The sequence below is a fragment of the Echeneis naucrates genome, chromosome 19 (assembly GCF_900963305.1).
Source record: "Echeneis naucrates chromosome 19, fEcheNa1.1, whole genome shotgun sequence".
NCBI classification, from domain to species: Eukaryota; Metazoa; Chordata; class Actinopteri; order Carangiformes; family Echeneidae; genus Echeneis; species Echeneis naucrates.
In genome coordinates, this window is record NC_042529.1 from 8003256 (window position 1) to 8019218 (window position 15963).

At 39.8% G+C, this 15963-nt stretch overlaps 1 protein-coding gene across 12 annotated transcripts in view; it reads left to right on the forward strand.

The window, feature by feature from the left end:
- The window catches only part of plce1 (phospholipase C, epsilon 1), a 71537-nt gene that overhangs the window by 9658 nt on the left and 45916 nt on the right, over window positions 1–15963 (forward strand). For 6 of the 12 annotated variants that reach the window (XR_003842215.1, XM_029527172.1, XM_029527175.1 and 3 more), the window contains 4 exons: window positions 56–118; window positions 863–1522; window positions 1745–2155; window positions 2255–2464. Coding sequence is in view for 11 of the 12 variants with exons in the window: in XM_029527172.1 (XP_029383032.1) it covers window positions 65–118; window positions 863–1522; window positions 1745–2155; window positions 2255–2464 (1335 nt within the window). In the remaining variant the exon portion in view is untranslated. Of the gene's footprint in view, window positions 1–55; window positions 409–862; window positions 1523–1744; window positions 2156–2254; window positions 2465–15963 lie in introns of all 12 variants that reach the window. The other 6 variants (XM_029527179.1, XM_029527181.1, XM_029527176.1 and 3 more) reach the window with 4 other exon arrangements.

Below are 15963 nucleotides of genomic sequence, written 5' to 3' on the forward strand. Positions count from 1 at the left end.
AGCAGGAAAAATAATGTGTGGGTGGGTCTGTGTTCTGTCTCTTTGTCTCTCCCAGGGCCTGCGAATGGATAACTACACAGTCATCAGAGTGAGTGCACAGCGACATACACATGGCCATGTAAGCTTTGACTGTGACTGTGCTATCAAGGAAATTCTTTAGTTCTCCAGGGTCACCGCCGTGGGTTCTCTATCTGGTGGTTTGTACAGCTGCACAAGCTTCTGTTTCCACAACATGCAGAGACAGAGCACACTTTGTATGGACATGCTGTCTTAGTGACTTGAGAGGTCATTGGAAGCTGAAGCTTTCATTTGCCCTAATGCAGACATATGCTCATGATGCCACACTGAAATTGAAAAAGAAGTTTGGGACTGTTGTGTAGGATGACGTGGACTCTTCTGCTCATCTAAGTAAGTTGTAATTTGAACTGGTGAATTTGATGAGTTAGGAATAATTGCTATTGCTAAGTGTTACGTAAACTAATCAGTTTAACACAGCCTAACTAAAACATGTGTTATTCTGATTTGGTGAAAGAACAATAAACATGCGCTATATTGAGAGAAAGCTGAATGCTAACATTACTCATCTGGACCAGCAGAGTTGGTACGCATGACAACGCTGTCACCTTACACATTATATAGAGTTTGAAGTCTGCAAATTTAATTTCCTCTGAAAATTTAATTTCCTCTCTTTTCCTCTATGGAGCCACTAATTGAGATGGAAGAAGTTGTTCTTCAGTAAAAGGAACTCAGAAAGTCTTCTATTTGGGCTCAATTCTTGTAGTTATTCTTAATTCTGATAGTTTAGATTTCTCCTGCTTTACTGTCCTCAAGATTAAACTGTTACTTCTTTTCACTGCTGCAGCAAAACACGGGATTCAACAGGAAGCTCCAGGGAGACACAATGGCCACTGAAGAAAATCCGACACAGGTTGGGGCTGTAGTCCTGGATAAGTGCTCTCCTCCTCCATCCAGGGGGAACAGAACCAGGAGAGAGGCCAGACATGCAAATGACAGCCAGGAAATACATCAGTATTCCAACCAATTGCTGCATTCAAAACAGAGGAGCAGCCCTTCTCTCCTCTTATATAGGAAGCTTTCAAGTGACAGTGGGAAAGAGAAAATTTTGAACGAGGAATATGGGTGTTTGGATAACAGCTCAAAACGCTTAAGGTCAGAGGAGAAACTTTGTCCAGAGCTGTCGGCTGGCAAGCGAATTGAAGGAATAACTAAAACAGTTACTTCAGTATCTGGGGAAAGTTCAGAGGGATCTCTGTGCCAGCTGGACGCCCCTGCAGAAGGTGTAAATGCAGGCAGAAACAGAACTGGCAGCACGAACTGCTCTTGCGCCCTGTCTAGCCTTTACATGGGTTCAAACACCTCCTCTTGCCACAGCCCCGGCTCCAGTCCAAGCCCCGGTTCCAGCCCTGTTCACAGTCCCTGTCTCAAATCCAGCCGCTTTAGGCACAAGCAGCAACACATCCGCCGTAGCAGCTTGCCTCTGTCAATGTTGTCTTCCAGCAAGGTAATAAAGATGGAAGGTGCCAGGCCTGGTTATCTGGAAATTTAGCTGCTATGTCTAGGGTGTCATGTCTTCAGCATCCTTTGAATGCATGTTTTTTTTTTTTTCTTCACTATAAATTGTATATGTACCCCGTTAGTCGATGTGAGGTACAACTCATTTAGCTGTGATTGCATCATTAATAGCTGTGACCATTTTAACTAGCAATGTTTTCTCTTCCACAAGGTATCACCTTACTACTCATCAGAGTGTAGTCCGTCCAGTGAGCCAAGCTCTTTGGTGTCGTCTCCCTGTGGTTCCCCTCTTATCAAACACCATCAGTATCATCAAAATGGACATGTCTGCCGCCACCATTGCAAAAACGGCTACTCAAGTTTAGAGAGGCTTAATAGGCGGCCCAGGGTTAACAAATGTTCCCTGGAGAAACTGTTCCAACATCGTAAATCTCTTGAAATTACCACTACAAGATTTGGGCAAGGTGAGTGGACACCTTCAGGAAGGACCAGGAATTGCAGCGAGAGCAGCAGTAGTGACGAGATGGATGCAGAGGGTCCTGTGGATAACACAGAGTTTGTAAGGAAGAGGAAAGAGCGTTCCACTGTCTTGGTGAGACGTTTCTTCAAGAATAATCAGAAGGTAATTAAGACTACCAGTTGGTCACCTAATTGTCACAATGGAAACATTTATACTGAGCTTCAATTAACTGACATCTCAAAAAACCTTTCTCTCCTTAAGGTGACAAAATCAGTGTGCACTGGAACCAGGGCGATTGTTAGGACACTGCCATCAGGGCGCATCTCAGAAGAGGTTTGGGACGTGGTTGTTAACCACAGGGTATGGCAACCCAACAAGAAGGATATGCTGCCCATCCTAGTGCTTGGTGTCGGAGAGGAATTCAGAGTCTGCAGGGGGATGCTACGCTTTGTCGGGATTAAACTGCAGAAGGTAAGAAAATGATGGCAATTGCTATGTGTTTAGATTTCACAAGGCAAAGTTTGGCTTCAATAATTCAAATACGCTGTGAATGTTGTCGCATACAACAGAAATACAGTGAACGTCAGCACCTTTCACACCCAGGCTACTGTTAACACACTCCTCAGTTCTGTGTCAGTGCATCTCAAGCCAGTCTACAGAAGTAATCAGTGCAGTTAAAAATATTAGGTATTAAGACCTTTTTATGATATTAAGAGGCTGTTGCAGTGGGAACTTTTGTCTCAACCTATGATGTTCTGGTTCTTAGGGTGTTTGAAAAATTCCCTCACGTGAAAAGGCTGTGGGATTCTGTGTGGTATCCCTTTTAAACTTTCTTCCAAGAGGAAAGTAATACTCAATGGCAGCATATTCATGACCTGACTTATTCTTAGTTCAGCAGGGAAAGGTTGTTCCTGGTTTGTGCTTTCCAGTGTTTGCATTGAAATGTTATGCCTGTTATGTGTGGCTGATGAATAATTTGTTCAAGGAATATGTTAGGAGATCAACACAGACACACACACACACACACACACTTAAAAAAATGCATACACATAGGCGCTTTGTTCAGGTTAGGGCCCCTGCAGTGGAAAAATGATTTATTCTGTTAGCTCTGCCCTCAGTACTACTGACAGACTAAATGACTGATCTTTGTGTGTGAGTATGTGTGCGTATGTGCACACGAGCATATGTAGATGGACTAAGCAGAGTTGGCATCTGCATGGAAGTTACAGCTATGGAAACTGGAGTGAGGCTGAATGAGCAAGACAGAGTGAGAAACTTAGAGAGAGATGGAGGATGGAGGAAAAGAGAAGGAGTGAGACATAGAGTTCAGTTCATTGCTCTGTTAGTATCCAGTTTCCGAGAGAGAGAGAGAGAGAGAGAGAGAGAGAGAGTGTTTTACAAACATGAGAAAAGCCTCTCACCAGCGCTGTTCAGCTTGAGCCACCGTGGCACGACCGTTTCTGAAAATATACAACACATGCCTTTCTTTCAATAGACATTTGTCTCACACACTTCTATTTAACAGCCATAAATCATGCTCTTCTGTGCTTGAGGTGCAAACATTATGAGGATCTGTGAAGACTTGGGAATCAGCAGCATCACATGGGGTGCACACTTATCTCTCTTCTTCCTATAAGAACTCAAAACACATGGCATCCCGAACCCAGAAGATCCTGGATCCTGAAGACACATAACAATCACTGAATTACACAGGACCAATTTTACTGTATTCAATGTCAGATAGCATATTGTATTTTTATTTTGATTTCAAGTTGTGGTAAACTCAGCAGCAGGTTGTCTAGGTTGTACATAATATTCATGCATATGTATTTGTGTTGTTTTCATGGATTCATGCATAGATGCAATAGAGTGAAGTACTGTCTAAGGTTTTTCATGCATGCAGGGGAGACACCTATGCCACACAGACACACAAATGAACTGTCACTCATATGCATGCTGCAGTGTGGTTTTTCGACTTTGCCAATATGTTTTTATGAGTCCTTTGTGGTAGTAGAAATACGGGCTGAGCGAAGTTGAGGCAGAGCAGCGTTAATAATGAGCCTATTGAAAGTGGGGGGAGTAGCCAGTCTGTCAAAACACCATCTGAGCCACTCCTGAAAGGGATCACCAAAGAAACTCTGAAAACACTCAGTTACAGTGAATAAGTGGACATTTAGCAAGAGTTGTCATCGGGATAAAGAAAAGAAAAATACACCTCAAACAAATGGGAGCCGTGTAGTCGAAAACAGCTGCAAAGACTGCACACTTTCATTCATTCCTTCATTTCTTTACGGTCGTGGTGGGAGCAATGCAATATCCTATACACACACAACCACACTGTCTGTCTGTCTCTGCTCCCCTCTCTGTTTCATATGCACACAATCACACTTAATGGTACACAGCCCCCCTATAAGTGGCGTGTGGGTCTGACTGTGTAGTAATCGTGGTGAGGAGTTTTCTGGAGGTATCCCGTAGCCCTGCGTGTTTATTGCTTCAACTAATGAAGCAAGCCAAAAAACACAGGATTATGTGGAGGCGGGACTGGAGCAGGGTAACAGTAGTGGAAGGGAGATAGAGGGAGAGAGTAAGGGAGGGGTAAAACTTTAGTAGAAAATTAGATTTTAACAGTGGAAAAAGGGGGGAAAAAAAAAAAATCAACCCGGGAAGAAAAGTAAAAACAAGGGAATGTGTGCACAGGAGAGGAAACAAAAAGAAAGATTTTAACCAAGATATAGCCATGAAGTTAAGTTTCAAATGTAACAGAAAGTTAGCACAATAAGATCCTCAGGTCACTCTGTAATAGGATGGTTTAGGTTACATTACTAACTATAAACACTTAACCAGAGAAGCCAATCCTTGAGGCTAAAGTGAACACATGAGAGCATACTGCTCCAATTATTCTTTTTGTCTTTGAGTATATGTAACTCACTAAAATGTTTGTTTTAAGAGGTTAAAACCCTGTTAAGCCCCTCTTTACATTGATCAACACTTACCATACTATGTTTTTTTTTTTTTTCCCCAAAAGTGGCAGTCTCATTTAAACATTTAAACACAGAATAGGGACATTCCATTACTTTGAACCGGTCTAACCATAAAACATTCACACACACATGCACAAACATGCATACACACACACAGTCTCTGCAATCAGCAGAGCTTTTTAATGCCTTTGTGGACTCTACCAATTAGAGCCCTGCCAAGTCCTTTAATTTAGTGGTGTCAGGCTAGGTGGGAAGTGACCATGGACAACGTTGCCCCCACACACTTAGCCAAGCACAGACATGTATATGCACATTTAAATACCTTTTAGAGGAGCAGTAAGGGCTGAGGAGGGAGTAGTGTTGAAAAATGATTGCTTGTACATATGTCATCTTCCTATTATCAGTGATGAATTATTCTGAAAGGAATGGCAGACATTCTTCCTTCTTGAGATGCTCTGTATATTCTGTTTCTCCCAACGTGTTCACGTCCAGGAATAACTGAGCTGAGAACTAACCGCAAATGCCAGTAAATGCACTTCTATCAAATCATTACTGAGAAAGCATCTCACACTCAACTAGAGTTAGTCAGCAGTGCATTAACTGACCACACTATGAGATACCTCAGCCTGTATTTGCCTTAAGAGGAGCCTAAGTGTACGGAGGCATATGCTATCAAATAGGCGTGACCTTACTGCTCCTTGAAAATTTTATTACTTTGTAGGGTCATGTTTAGTCACTGCTTCTAATTGTTTCAAGCCCACTGTAGTGGGCAGAAAAACCCACTACACTGTGTTCATTAAAGTTACAGATTACATCTGCAAGTGTTCAGTTCTCAAGAATAAATGGTTACATGTTCATTATCTCCTTGGTCTCCCTTACAACCTGCAATTTCCTCTGCTGCTGTGGGCCATCAAGTTTCTATTGATTCAAATTTTACTCTAAACTCTGTAATAATCATTTTTCAGCTGGTGGCATATTGGAGTTCTTTCGTATCACTGGCTGCATTTTTTTAGTTGGGACTCAATAGAAAAACACAGTTCACCAGAAACAGGTTTTGTCAGGTTTGATTCACAAAAACAACAGTCCTGACTCCATCACATTATACATCACTTCCTGTTTGGGTGGATTAATAGGAAGAGATACCTTATCAGTTCTTATCACAGCACAACGGTCTCTCTCTCTCTCTCTCTCTCTCTCTCTCTCTCACACACACACACACACAAACTCACACTTGCATGCTCAAACACACATTAAATTGCTTGTCATGTTGAATTGACAGAGATAAACCTGTCATTTGAAGTTGGTATGTTAAACAAATTTTTTGAGTGGACTGGAAGTGAAATGTTAGTCTCTCTTCAGTGGTTGCAGCTGATTACAGGGGAATATCTGCTAAAATATCAAAGCTAGCACATATATTTTTTTTTAACTATAGACAAAGTGAACTTTCTCCCAAACCAGAGTCTTTGATGATAGTTCCAAATGAGCAGACAGTGATTCAAAACATTTTTTTTTTTTTTTTTAAACTTTCCAGAACATATTTGATTACCATTCAGCTGTGGCTATGTCAGCCTGACTTGCAGAGCTATACTACATGGTGTTTTGCTTTGCGGTCAGATAGTATGTGGTCAGCAAATTATCTGGGCTGTCCTAAACAGTAAGATTAAAAATACAGCCTGTGATGTATGGGACATTGTAAAACCTATTCTTGTTTGCTCTGCTAAATAGTTTTTCCCCCTCTGGCCCTTTGCTAGTTAAATACCTATGCCTGTAAAATACATCAATATGTTTAATGACTGGTTATTTATGACCTCAGGTAGCAACACGTCCAGGTCTTTGTTCCCAATTAGTGCTTGTTTCAGTGGTAGATAAAATGTCCAGCAAATATCAGGTTTAAAGCCATCCATTACATCCCAGACGCTGCCTTGAATTGATGAGTCTCCAGGTAATTTCCTTGGTAAATAGATTGGTTCATTTGTTTGGAAGGGCCATCTGTCAGTTTCAAAGCATCTTATTTGGACCAAACCAAATGGGTGTTGTTTTTTTTTTTTAAAGTTAGATGGGCTTTGTTGAAAAGTGTTGAACAATGCTGAACTGATTAGGCTAGATGTCTAAAAGGTTGAGGTGAATGGAATAACATCACAGTTTGATTTATCTGAAACTAAACCAACAAAGATTTCCCGTTGATACCCAGCCAATGTTAGCATGAATGGCAGGTTGCTGTCAGGCATAGAGGGAGATTTTCAGGGCAGAGATTCAACACAACCTCCAATCTGCCCAGAAGACATAGTGCTGCTCAAAGGGCATGTTATAACCTATTGTCCCAGGAAGGAATCCCGTTTGGCAGAAAAGCAAACTTACACGCTTTTACCTTTTTAATAAATTGTAATTTTGAAGGAAAACTGAATCCAAATGTAGACACGATAAGACGATAAGTGGTTGAACTTAAAGGGGCAAAGCAGATGAACTGACAAAGACAAATAAATTCACAAGGGAGGCTGAGATAATAGAAAACAAGTGAAACATATTAAGGTGGGAAAGACAATCACAATGGTGGAAAACTGAACAAAGACGGGAACTTAAACGAAAAATGGACACAAAAGGTCTGCATTTGAAAATAAAAGAGGACAAACAAAATTCCATACACAGGTCTGTATGAAGAGTTCTTTTCAGGGTACATCATGACTTATTTGTCTCACCATTGTATTGATGTTTGGGTTAAAGAGTGATTTAGGATGATTTAAGTGAGTGTTGTCTCTCCTTTCCTTTTGTACAGCTGCTGTCCTTGTTTGCTTGCCACGTGTTTTAACTGAAAAGCTCTCAGTCAGCCACTAACTGTGTGCACGTAATACATAAGGGAAAACAAGGAAAACTGGTTTAGCATATCATTGCGTTTTTATTTTTTTTTAGAAAGAGCTGGCATGCCAATCAACTGCAGGATACCTGCTGGTGTTGTTTGGATATATAATCAGCAACGCGTGCAAATGAGCACAGCTAATTATTATTTGTAATCAATTAGGCAACTTAAAGTTGATTCATTGTAGCAGTACAGAATGTCCCAAAGCGCATTTCAGATCTTAATTGCTAATAATGATGTTTCCTGTTTTTTTTGGAGGGACTAGAGAACACCTGGTGAATGTATCAAACACACTTCCAATCCAATCTGATGATTTTTAAAGAGGCCCAAGCTAGTCTGTACAGAGACCAATACCAAGTGAATGACAACAGGACGAGTTGGGGGTGACAGGTATGATTATCTTCCAGTTAGTGTTGGCACAAGGGTGGAAGGTTAATAAAGCTGTAAGACAGTGGGTTCCATCTGTGATTGTGCCATAAGCTGGCAAAATGCCTGGCTCTAATAAACTTCCTATCATATGCTATCTGTCAGGGCTCTTGGTTTTTATGACCAAATAGCAATTTGCAAACTGCTTGTAAGTTAGTAAACGAGTATGAAACATAACATCTAACGGTTACGATTTAGGAGGCATGCCTTCATTGACAGGCACACATACATACATGCATACACACACGTGTCCTCAATGGATGTTAGACTCATTTAACCTTGTGTCTACCACTTATGTTGTCTCAGTGTGTGTTGGGCGATGACAAAGGAATGTGCGAAGCAGGCCACTTTCTCAGTCAGCTGGGTGTTGGGGCTTAGGCAGAAATTAGTGTGTGTGTGTGTGTGTGTATGTGTGAGTGTTAACACACTCTGGTTTAGTCAGATGTCTGCTCACCCAGAAAAAAATTGGAATACAGCATATTTCTAACATGTCTTTTGTGAAGGAGTGCTGCTCTTCAGAATGGTAGTATTAACCATGTAAACTCTCAGCTCTTTAAACAGGACAAGACTCCATCCTCTGCTTCATTGCTGTCGATGCGTTTGACCTAAATCTGCTGCGCAGGGACGCATGTGGCTGCCGCACTTGTTTTTTTGTTGTGAGACATTCCGTTTGTTTGCCTTTGTTGGGTGACAGAAGGATGTCAAAACTGCATGTGAGTGTGTTTTCGCTCTAGGCCTCTCACATCTCTGTGACACTGTGGGAAAACTGCACTGCTCCAGAAACGTGGAGAGAGATCCAGAGCTGAAGGCGGGTCAGGACCCGGAACACAAAACAGACAGCGCAGAATTTTAACCCCAAGACCTTTATGCAATATCCCTAAATGTAACTTCAGAGAGTAGCTTCACTGTTAGAACCACATTTGCAGAAATGCAAACAAGCGCACATACACTTGAACCTTCTGTCATTATGATTAAACTTTGTTCTTTTAACTTGTAGCAGTTTAATCTCTCTCATTGAGTATACATGCTGCTTTATGTGTTGTGGTTTATTTTTATTTATCAAACAATTGCACTAAATACTTTCTGGTTTTATCTAGATGGTTTTATTTAGGGTATTGATGTGGAAGTTGACCTTCAATATTCCACAAAAAATGGATTAAATGAGATTGAATGAGTTGTGAGCCGCTGCTATTATTGGGCACTGAAAGATTAACACAATTTACGTAAAAATAGCATGGCACCTTCCCTTCCTAATGCTTTGACTCATATTAAGAGACGTCAGCCAGAGGTGATTTAGCCAAAAATAAACACTGAATCTCGCAGGATGTTATGCAGTAATAGTTGAAATTTCACATTTGTCACATTTTTTTTTTTTTTTTCCCCAGTTTTTATATAGCTGCAATCAAAGGGAAGGTCAGGGCAGCGTCTGAGAAACGCCAATGTAATCTCCAAAGCTGATAAGCATGAGCTAAAAAAAAAAAAATACTGTCCACTCCTTTGATACATAAAATCCACTGACAGCAGTTAAAATGAGAGAGACCTGATTTGAATTGGAATGAGCAGTGATGCGAAGTACCAGCCTTTGGTGCCATCTAGTGGAGAAGAAAACACTCTGCTGATGATGAAATTGGATTGCTGAATGTTCTTGGTATGTGCTTACCAATGACAGTTGAAGCTTGTGTCATAATTTATGTCGAACAAAAGATGGTAAGATCTGGGAGTACATACTGTACTCCCTGTTGTGTGTGTGCTTGTGGTGTGTGTTTCATCATGACATTCCTGCCTGTGATTCCTGTCATTGCTGCGAAGTGTTGAACTAGTTGCTCAGCTAATCAGTCACTTGGCAAAAATGAATACATCCTATGTCTGATAATTTAAATAATGTTTCTATGTAGTTTTAAAATGGATATTTGCGCCATTTTCAGGGTTTCTATGAAGCTGTGGATTGTTACATAAATTAAATTATGGCTATTATTCTCAATGTAAGACATCTGAATAAGAAGAACAAATTAAATTATAAGAAGAACTAATTAAAATTCAATTAAACAAGGCGTTATTAACTATTTAGGAGCTGGAACCAGAGGATATTTGGCATTTTTGGTAAAAAAAATGTACTTTAAAATGCAATTATGTGCTTTTCAACTGAACTACTGATTTGGTTATTAGCAGCCCAAATTATTTTCTTTCTTAAACAGTTTAAACTTGGGAAATAAATAATAATAAATAAATGTATAGGCATCCACCAGAGGGCAGTATACTTTTGCAATAAAGAGGGCATATGAATTATACTTGCAAATGTTGTATTGTAGTGGCAGTGTCACCTTGTCATAAGCTGCTCCAGGGTGTTGTGAAAAATAACACTGGTGTTGATGTTCAGTGTGTACAGTCACAGAATGAAACAGACCCAAATCACACTGTATCGTCTTTGCCCACAATAATTGGGGGACTTTCTGCCTTCTGAAGTCAGTAAATGTAACAAATGGAATATAACAGATGAATCTTACCACTAATTACCTGCCCAGGAGGCCAGTCTCATTAACTAAATATGACCCAAGAAATGCAAAGAGGGCAGGACATCTGTTTGCTTTGTTCTGAAGATTGCTTTGATGTCAAGTGGGCCTGAAATGGTTTCATTTTTGATTAGGCAGATTCAGCAGGACACGCTGTATTCACTTAGACCTGCAACTGTTGTGATTATTTGTTTCTGTGTGTAACATACTTGGAAATGATCGATGAGAGAAGAAGTTACCTCAGTCTTCGGTAAGATGAACCTGCTAAATTAATTTTATTCCTCTTTGTAAAGGTCTGCTTCATTAAAATCTTAAATACATGAAATGAAAAAAGATGCTGTAGAATTAAAAATAGGGTTGTTCCAATAAGCTGCAAGCTGTTGGTTGGCATTAAATGATCTGGCTTAACAGAAAAGCTGCAACACTGGCCATTAATTGGAGGTTGGCATAGAAATGCTCACCAAAGCAGAGCAAATAACACGGATTAAGTGGCCGTATCTCAGTATCTAATGTGGTTTAATGGTCCTACAGCATCACCTGTCCCATGAAAAGCCAAGCTGGAATGTGAATGTTGTTTAGCAATTATGACACTTTAAAGGTGATTTGGGCTCAGTGAGACTAATTAGGTTTAATCCACTAGAGTGAATAGAACCAGTTTTAGTATTTTACATAGTAGAAAAGGAAAATTAATATATATATATATATATATATATATATATATATATATATTTTTTTTTTTTTTTTTTTACGACTTGTCTGTGGTGGCTAAAAAACGTGAAGCATGAATACATTTTCTAGCTCACAGTTCACTTACTAGCCAGGTCCAGAGCTCTCAACTGTCATCTTCATCAATTTTCTGGCATTACCCATTACAGTATGGGTGGAAGCTTCTTGTATGACTGTCATTTGTGCCATTTCTATTTGTTTGCGTAGTTTGCCTTTTTATTTAATTTTTTTTATAGTCTCTACAGATTAATGAGGCCAACAGGTTTGTCACCGTTTCCTGACTTCACCTAAGAAGCAGAAGTTATCTATTTGTGTTTAGTAAAACAAACGGAGCACTATCTCTTTACATAAACATCACTTAGTTGTCAAGCAAAAGTACCTCTCCCTAATTTTGATTGACTTAACACTTTTGGAATTGCTTGTCTCCCGGAGAAATTAGCATCACTGCTGGACAAGACGAACGTGATGTTGACTTTGACAAAGGGGCTTCAGGTGATTTTCAGGTTCTGTTTATTAGTCCCAAACCAAAACATGCAGCAGTTATTTGAGTGCTGTGAGACAGTGTTTACACATTGAACAGGCTCCCAGAAGAGGATCGATTGAAACCTTGTATACCAGTGCCTCTTTGGGCCTTGTATGTTTAAAGTGTGCTCTCTGATAAAATCTCCTGTCTTGCTGCTGGGTTGTGATGGGGCCATTTGCCTTATAACCTAATATGGGGGTACCCTCTTCATAAAGCAGACATCTCTGAACCCCCCAACCCCTCAAACCATTCTCACTTTTTTATCCCTCCAATCCATCTCTCTCCCTCTCTCCTTTTTGCAAGCCTCACTAATGTAGCGATTTCTCTCTCACCCCCCCACTCCTCCCCCTCTCTCTCACACACACTTTATATCGCAAGCTTCCTCTCTCACTTCTCTAAGTGTACAAAGGCTAAGAGGGATTAGAGCTTGGTGGTTTTCCTTCCATTTCTTCAATATACCAGTCTTTTCTATGCTACAGTAAGTAAACTGTTTACTCTTGTCTACTCTTGTTTACTATGGGTTCTTCTTGTGCTTTGAGAAAAACTTAAAATTTCTCATCTTTTCATTCACTGCTGTTTGTGGCTGTAACTACACTTTGCTATTTATATTTCAGTGTCATTATTCCTCCACTGGGGTTGGTTGGCTCTTGTTAATTAAGCTGAATGTTTTGTATTGAGTTGAACAGTGTTTGACGGTTCAGCTTTGTCATAATATAGAGGCTGAACTTATTTGCTCAACTCTTAAGTTTAGACAGCTGTTCATTTGATGTCCTGTGTGATAAACTGAACTTGTAACATCAGTAAAATGTGCAATACAAGGTAGAATGTGTGCGTTCATTGTGAAACTGTACCATGCCACTTCTACCTTTCTTTAGACTGTATGCATCTGCATGTTGCACCAGCATTATCTTTTTTTTTTGTCCAGGAATTTTTTAAGTGAAAAACATTCATCAGGCTTATCTTCTGGTGCCTGAGCAGGGCTCCGTGCTGTTATGAAGGAGAACGTAACAGCGTGCTGTAATATGACATCATGAGAACTGTAAGTGGGGGAGTGTGGTGGTGCGGAGGAGTCCCACTGGGGGCTCTGGTTAATGGGTTCCAGGTTGTTTTGGCCCATACAATGACCCTGCTTTTATTTATTTTATTTTTTTTTTGTTCTCCCTGACTCACGCCAATTGCACTGTTATATTTCTTCTTCTGCTGTACTTTCCTTTTCTGTTCCATTAAATTTGAGCAATTTTGTGTCTTATTCTCATCTTCCTCCCCATGTTGCTTCCCTTTCTCCTCTTCTTTTCATTTACACTGCAGGGATTATGGAAAGGAGGATTGTAAAAAAAGATTACAAATTCATAGCCTCCTCTCCAATTCTGTTGCACTGTTGGCATATAAACTATAGGCAACAACAGTAGAAAACCAAACCTTTCTGAATAGCTGCTCTATGTGTTACTTCTCCGGTTTTGGCATTTGTTGTTTTGTTATGGTTTATTGTTGGATAGTTACAACGGAGATCCTGCATGATGTTTACGATAAGTCTCGATAAGGCTCGAGTTGCTTTACCTAATTAAGTTTAGTTTGTTGCTCTCATCTCCTAAATTGGTGTGGTGCTGCTGGTGTACCACATAAGTGATTAGCATGAAAATGCTGCTCAATAAAGAGAGAAGTTTCCCTTTTCTTCTCTCTATTTAGAATGAAATTATTAGGAAATACTGACATTAATTTTGCTGTAATACTATGACAGTAATAGTAATAATGAGATTAATGTATTATTATCTAACTTCCAAAAATTATTGCACAACATTATCTGCTAACAAGATGACCTGTGTGATCAAACGCAGTTTATCATCATCTTTCTGCTCTATTTACTCTGTAGAAATGAAATTATTCAGTTTCTCCCTTTTTTTTTCTGTAGTACGTACTCATTATTTTTTTGCTTTTGCTACAAGCAAATAGCTTGTTGTTTTGTTTTGTTTTTGCATCTTATTGCATCTGCAGCAGCATGTAGTGTTGTGTATTTCAGTTCATGGTGAACTTCCGTATTTGAGTTAATCATTAATATATATATATATTTTTTTTTTTTTTCTTTCTTTCCTATCACTCTCAAGTGTTCTGTGTAATTCTGTGTGACACATACACACAACATGCGTACACGGGGGGTGTAAAGGTACACACGATAATACCCTAAGCTTGTTAAAGGTGTGAGGCAGTGCTTGGGAGGTGGGCCCAGCTCTTGGATCTTTGGTGAAACAGCTCCTTGTGAAATTCAACAGGGAATTATGATTCTAGTCACCCTTGGCCTTCCTCTCCATTTCCCCTGTTGGGCACCCTTGTGTTTTTCTCTCCTTCTTGGTTGTCTCTCTTCCTGCACTGTCCGTTTTCATGTCCATTCTCCTCCTCTCTCTCATCTGTCATGTTCATCTCTTTTTCCACTCCTTCTTTCTCCTCCTGCTTTCTTTTGAACCTCTCTTCCTGTTATGACAGACCTTGTTGGTCCCTTATAATTTTTTTTTCCTTCTCTCATTCCAACTTCCAACTTCTACATCTGTTGTTCAGTCATGACTTCTGTTCTTCCTCCCCCTCATGCCCTCTGGTTCCCATCATTATCCGTTTTATTTCCATCCCATTTCAGCAGAATAATTAGTTTTTATTTTACAAAATGGTTGGTGTAAATGTAAGGTTTTGCATGGCCAGCCATGTTATTGATAGAACTGTGCATCCAGATATTCAGATGTTGCATGGACATCTTAAACCTGATTACATAACTCGTGTCGAGAGCCATCAGGTTGTAAGAAGTCATATGAGCTAAATTGAATATAACAATGTTATCAAATTAAAGCCTTCAAATAAAGGTTTCAATGTTTTCCAATTAGTATTTTTCACCATTTTTCATCTAATTTCCGTAGCATTGGTCCAGTAATTGTGAATCTCAGAGAAAAGACCCAAATGCCCAAATGCTTGCAAAGCCCACATTGTATTTACAATTCAAAATTGCACAATACTAACCCCCAGAAATCTGAGCATCATATTCCACCCACTAAGTCTCAGAGTGCGTGACCTAAGCTGTGAGTCACTCAAGACAGGTTTCAAACCTTACTCTGTAAAAGCAAATTGCTTGATAACTGAGGGTATTTTACTTTTCTGTATTCATTTGTGCATTTTGCTTCAGTTTGTCTTTTATTTTGTGTTATCTCTTTTTTTTTTTTTTTTTTTGTGTGTCCTCTTCAAGTCTGTCAGTCATTTCCTCTGTGCCCAGTAAAACGGATGTTGCTGTCAGTGCGCCATAGACACCTCTTGTCTTCAGCTCCATCTTTTTAATGTGGTTGTCGATGCTGGCTCTCAGAGATGCAACATCTTGTAACTGCCCGGCTTAGACATTGCATTGAAAACCAGCTATGACATATCAGCGGAGGACCAGGAGTGCTTGTCAGTAGTTTTGCTGTTTTTTTTTGTTTTTTTTTAATGAAAATGACCTAAAATGCGAGCACAAGATTTCATCAGAAACGTGTGTTTATGTTTGAGGAGCTCTGACTTTTTAAGGTTTATGTCCTGTGTCTGTGCGTACTGTAGATGCTTAATTGTTTGTGTGAACGCAGTGCTCTGCATTGTAAATACTCAGACGTCAGGCTCCTCTAGTCCAAGCAACTATTACTCCTCAAAAGAGGGACTGGGGGGCTACTGGTATGTGGACCACCTACACACACACACACACACACACAGCTTATTCACATATAGTCAGATAAAACTTTCTATGTCTTTCTATGAAATGTATGAAATACATAGTCATGGTGAATACACAATAACAATATACATAAAAAAAAACTGTATACATGTGCAATCTGTGTACACATAATTATACACAACTTTATTTATTTAATTTTTTTTTTTTTTTTGCGCCTGTGAGCACAGCACTCACTCATCCAGCAGTGAGACAGTCCAGGCTCAGGCTGCAGGAA